The 3681-nt window shown below is 36.3% G+C and overlaps 1 protein-coding gene across 1 annotated transcript in view; it reads left to right on the forward strand.

Annotated features, from left to right (window-relative positions):
- LOC117106037 overlaps positions 1-3457 on the forward strand; it is a 14901-nt gene extending 11444 nt beyond the window's left edge. The window contains exon 2 of the mRNA XM_033247372.1: positions 83-3457. Coding sequence (XP_033103263.1) covers positions 87-1982 — 1896 coding nt within the window. The 5' untranslated portion in view covers positions 83-86 and the 3' untranslated portion in view covers positions 1983-3457. The remainder of the gene's footprint in view (positions 1-82) is intronic.
- The last annotated feature ends 224 nt before the right edge of the window (positions 3458-3681 follow it).

Genomic DNA, 3681 nt, shown 5'->3' on the forward strand with positions numbered 1-3681 from the left:
TATATATATATATATATATACATGCCTATATATATTTCAATTATAGGTTTCAATTATCGATCATCTTAATTGTATTTTTCAGAATAATGGAAATGCAACCGACGTCGATCGAAAAGCGGCATGCTCGCCGTTTTCCTTACAATAGCACAATCAGGATGAAGCAGAGTGAAGAAGAGTTTTCATGTCACTTAACATGGAAGGAATTAAAACACATTGAGATCAACAACTTTAAAACCAAGATTCAATTATTATCAGAGAGAAACGTTAGCTTTGATCAGCTTCCAACATATTATTTGAGTATAAAAAACCTGTTGGCATTCGTTCTTTACAATGCGGGGCAGACAGATGACAGTATTAGAGTTTTAGAAGAAGTCCTGAGACATGATCCTGGAAACTACAATGCAATTTCTAATTTGGCGGTAATATATTTCCGGCAATCGAAAGTTAACAAATACAAAGAATACAGAGATGCATTGAAGAGAATAATGCAAATTAATAACACTAACTCAAAGATTAGAGCAATGGTCGATAAAGCACATGCAATTCGACATTTTGAGCAGGATGAACGGAACTTCACATACATGGACATATTGGTCAGGGTTGGGGAATTGGCAGAGAGTACCAGCACACCAGAAAGGGCTGAATGGTTTTTTGACTACGCATTGGCGTTGTTCAGGAAAGACGCTCAACTAACGTCAACCGGCGCTAAATCAAGTGAAACGCACAAGTGCTTTAAGAATGCTGTTTCTTACTTTAACAAAGTCATTCATGTCCCAAATGGATCGCTAACATACAAGGCTCTGTCTTGGATATTTATCAGCATACTACTGCGTCACGAGAAGGGACGAGCTCTGACAGATATTTTGGCAGACGACGATGACATGCGATACATGAGTGCATGTGACTGCCTCGAACAAGCGTTGAAAGTTAATCCGTTCGATAGAGTAGTTCAGCGCCGAGCTGGATCTGAACATATTCGAATGAAGAGATACAGTGAAGCCCTTTGTCTTCTTGACGATTCTTTGAAACAAGAGGAATCTTGGTTTGCCTATCGTTATCGCGGATTATTGAGGTTAGAGATGTATGAAGACAATGAATATGCCCCGCAATATGTAAATAAGAAAGAACTTCTTCTGGCGGCAAAGAGTGATTTTGAATGTGCTATAATACTGAAAGAGGTACATGCAGATCACTCGGACTTAGGCTACATACATTATCTGCTTGGTGACTACAACACCGCAATAAATCATTTTGTAGCTGCCGTGAGCTGTACGCAAAATGATAACTTCGACCCGTCCATCACACACTACCGATGGGCTGCATGTCTTCGTGCGATTGGTGAACCCGAAGGCGCATTGCAACAACTTCAGTTGCAGAAGCAAACGCGTGATCAATTGAATCGCAAAAATTTGACGCTGGAAACGGCATTTTTATCTTCAGACCACGAGCAATGTAATGGTGTAGATTGCAATATTTCACAGTTTAAATACTGCCAAAATTATGTTCCCGGTTACGTCAACATCCTTTCCGATATATCACTTCCTTCACCACCAGTTTCTTGCCAAAACAAAGCAATTAACAAAAAGTATAAATATGACTTCTATGTCAGTTTTTGTCATGCGGATTATAAATGGAGTTTGGAACTCATCAGAAAACTAGAAAAAGAGTTGAATTTCCGAGGTTGCGTACGTCATCGAGATTATGTGGCTGGAGATTATATGGCACATGACATTTCCGATGCCATTCACAATTCAAACAGGATCATTATGGTCGTCACTCCAGATGCAGTGTCTGACAAGTGGTGGAAATATGAGCTGAAGAAAGCAGTCGGAGAGAGCGTTACAAGAGGTTGCCTTGTACCGATCGTTCTGCGACAGTCACCCATACCAAAAGAGATTGGACACCTTACCAGCATTCGGTTATTCAAAAGCCAGTTTTTGAGAGAAGATTGGTCTAGGCTAGAAAAATTCCTGAAATCATAAAATGTTCAAATGTAGTCATAAATACACTTAATAAAATCAAATGTATCCTAGTTACTGCACTGTTATCGGCAACTGCTCTATTTTATAAGAACAGATATTAGTTTATCAATAGTTGCGGCACCAGAGTGGGTCATAATTCCCTTCCACATCCCCATCGGACAATCAGGGATCGTCTGTCGTGAGAAAAAAAACATGAAGTCGTCGACGTAAGAATATTCATTTGGCAATCTAACCAAAGCTATTACAGTTCCTAAAATTGTGATCTAAAGCACATTTTCACAATCCTAAAACCATAAAACGTCTCTTCCTTCACCCCACCAGGTGTTTTACTCCGGGACCCTGGCTGGAGGCTGTCGGCAGCTCTTTGTTTAAACCCCCTTGTTGAACTTCTTTTCAGAAACCGCACTGAAAATAAAAAATCTCCTCGTCATCCCAAATCCCAAAAAAAACATACGGCTTAGAATACGGCCTATGCTGCTTCTTTGCTGTGGAACAAATTGCCACTATCAAACAGTCTCCCACTACTGATTTATTTAAGTTAGAACTGAAATCTCATCTCTTTAGACCATTCCCCATTCGCATTGTCAATTTTTAAAATCCTTCTCTAGTTGTACTCTCTAATATATTATTAATTACAGTACATCACAATCATATTAATAAATTTATCGGTGTTTCTAAATTAATTTTTTCAAGACAAATAAATCTGATTACAATTATTATTTTGTTATTATTCTGATATGTTGGCACAGTTTCTTAATCATTTTATTATTTTATTAATGATATTTTATATTATCTTTTTATTTTTTTGTTCAATTTTTTTTAATGGAGATAATAATAATGAAAATAATTAAATTTGAAGTCTGAGTGTGCAATTTCAGGCCATCTAGAGGTCCCATAATCACAAATTCTCAGCCCCAACCATGGTGGGACTGAGGGGTATACATCCTCCATCTGTGAATGTACTTCCCTGGGCCCCTCTATTTTGAATTCCTGGATCCGCCACTGTAATAGTACCTCCCACGCCAGCCAAGATCTCTCAGACTAAACTTAAAAGAAACGAAAAAGCTGTTGAATCACGCAAGAAGTATTAGGTTTACCTTTTTTAAAACCATTTAATTTGTATTAATTAATGTGCAATGTTTCAATGTACACATGTATCGGTATCTTTAAAAGTAGGCCAAGTAGGGTCAATTATCGCAGTACATCTACCTCTACCTTTTTGTATTACTGTGCATAGTATTTATATTTTCATTGATTTTGTATAAATTTGAATGTGAGACAAAATATATATTTACAATAAAGTATCTTAATATTATTTTATCATTTTCGGTATTTGTTGTCCAGTTTTTGCCTTTGTAAATGTGGATAGTATATACACACCACAATCATTAGTATCATTATACTATTGTACAGTGTTATCATTTCAACTATTATCGTCATTGTCTCCATTATCATACCATCTTTGCCTCAGATATAATCATTACAAGAAAAAAAGAACAATGAAAATATTTGTATGCACCGTCTTAAGCCCTCCTGACGACCAAATTGTATTTGGCAAGAACATGTGACATGCCTAAATATGGTCATAACATCACATCATGATTATATAATATAATTATATATATATATATTTGAATATATATATTATACCGTATATATGTATAATATATATTTTAAGATATAAATGTCCTTTATACGT

Source organism: Anneissia japonica, unplaced genomic scaffold (assembly GCF_011630105.1).
Source record: "Anneissia japonica isolate Jap-2015-1 unplaced genomic scaffold, ASM1163010v1 scaffold284860_len1800451_cov186, whole genome shotgun sequence".
Classification (NCBI taxonomy): domain Eukaryota; kingdom Metazoa; phylum Echinodermata; class Crinoidea; order Comatulida; family Comatulidae; genus Anneissia; species Anneissia japonica.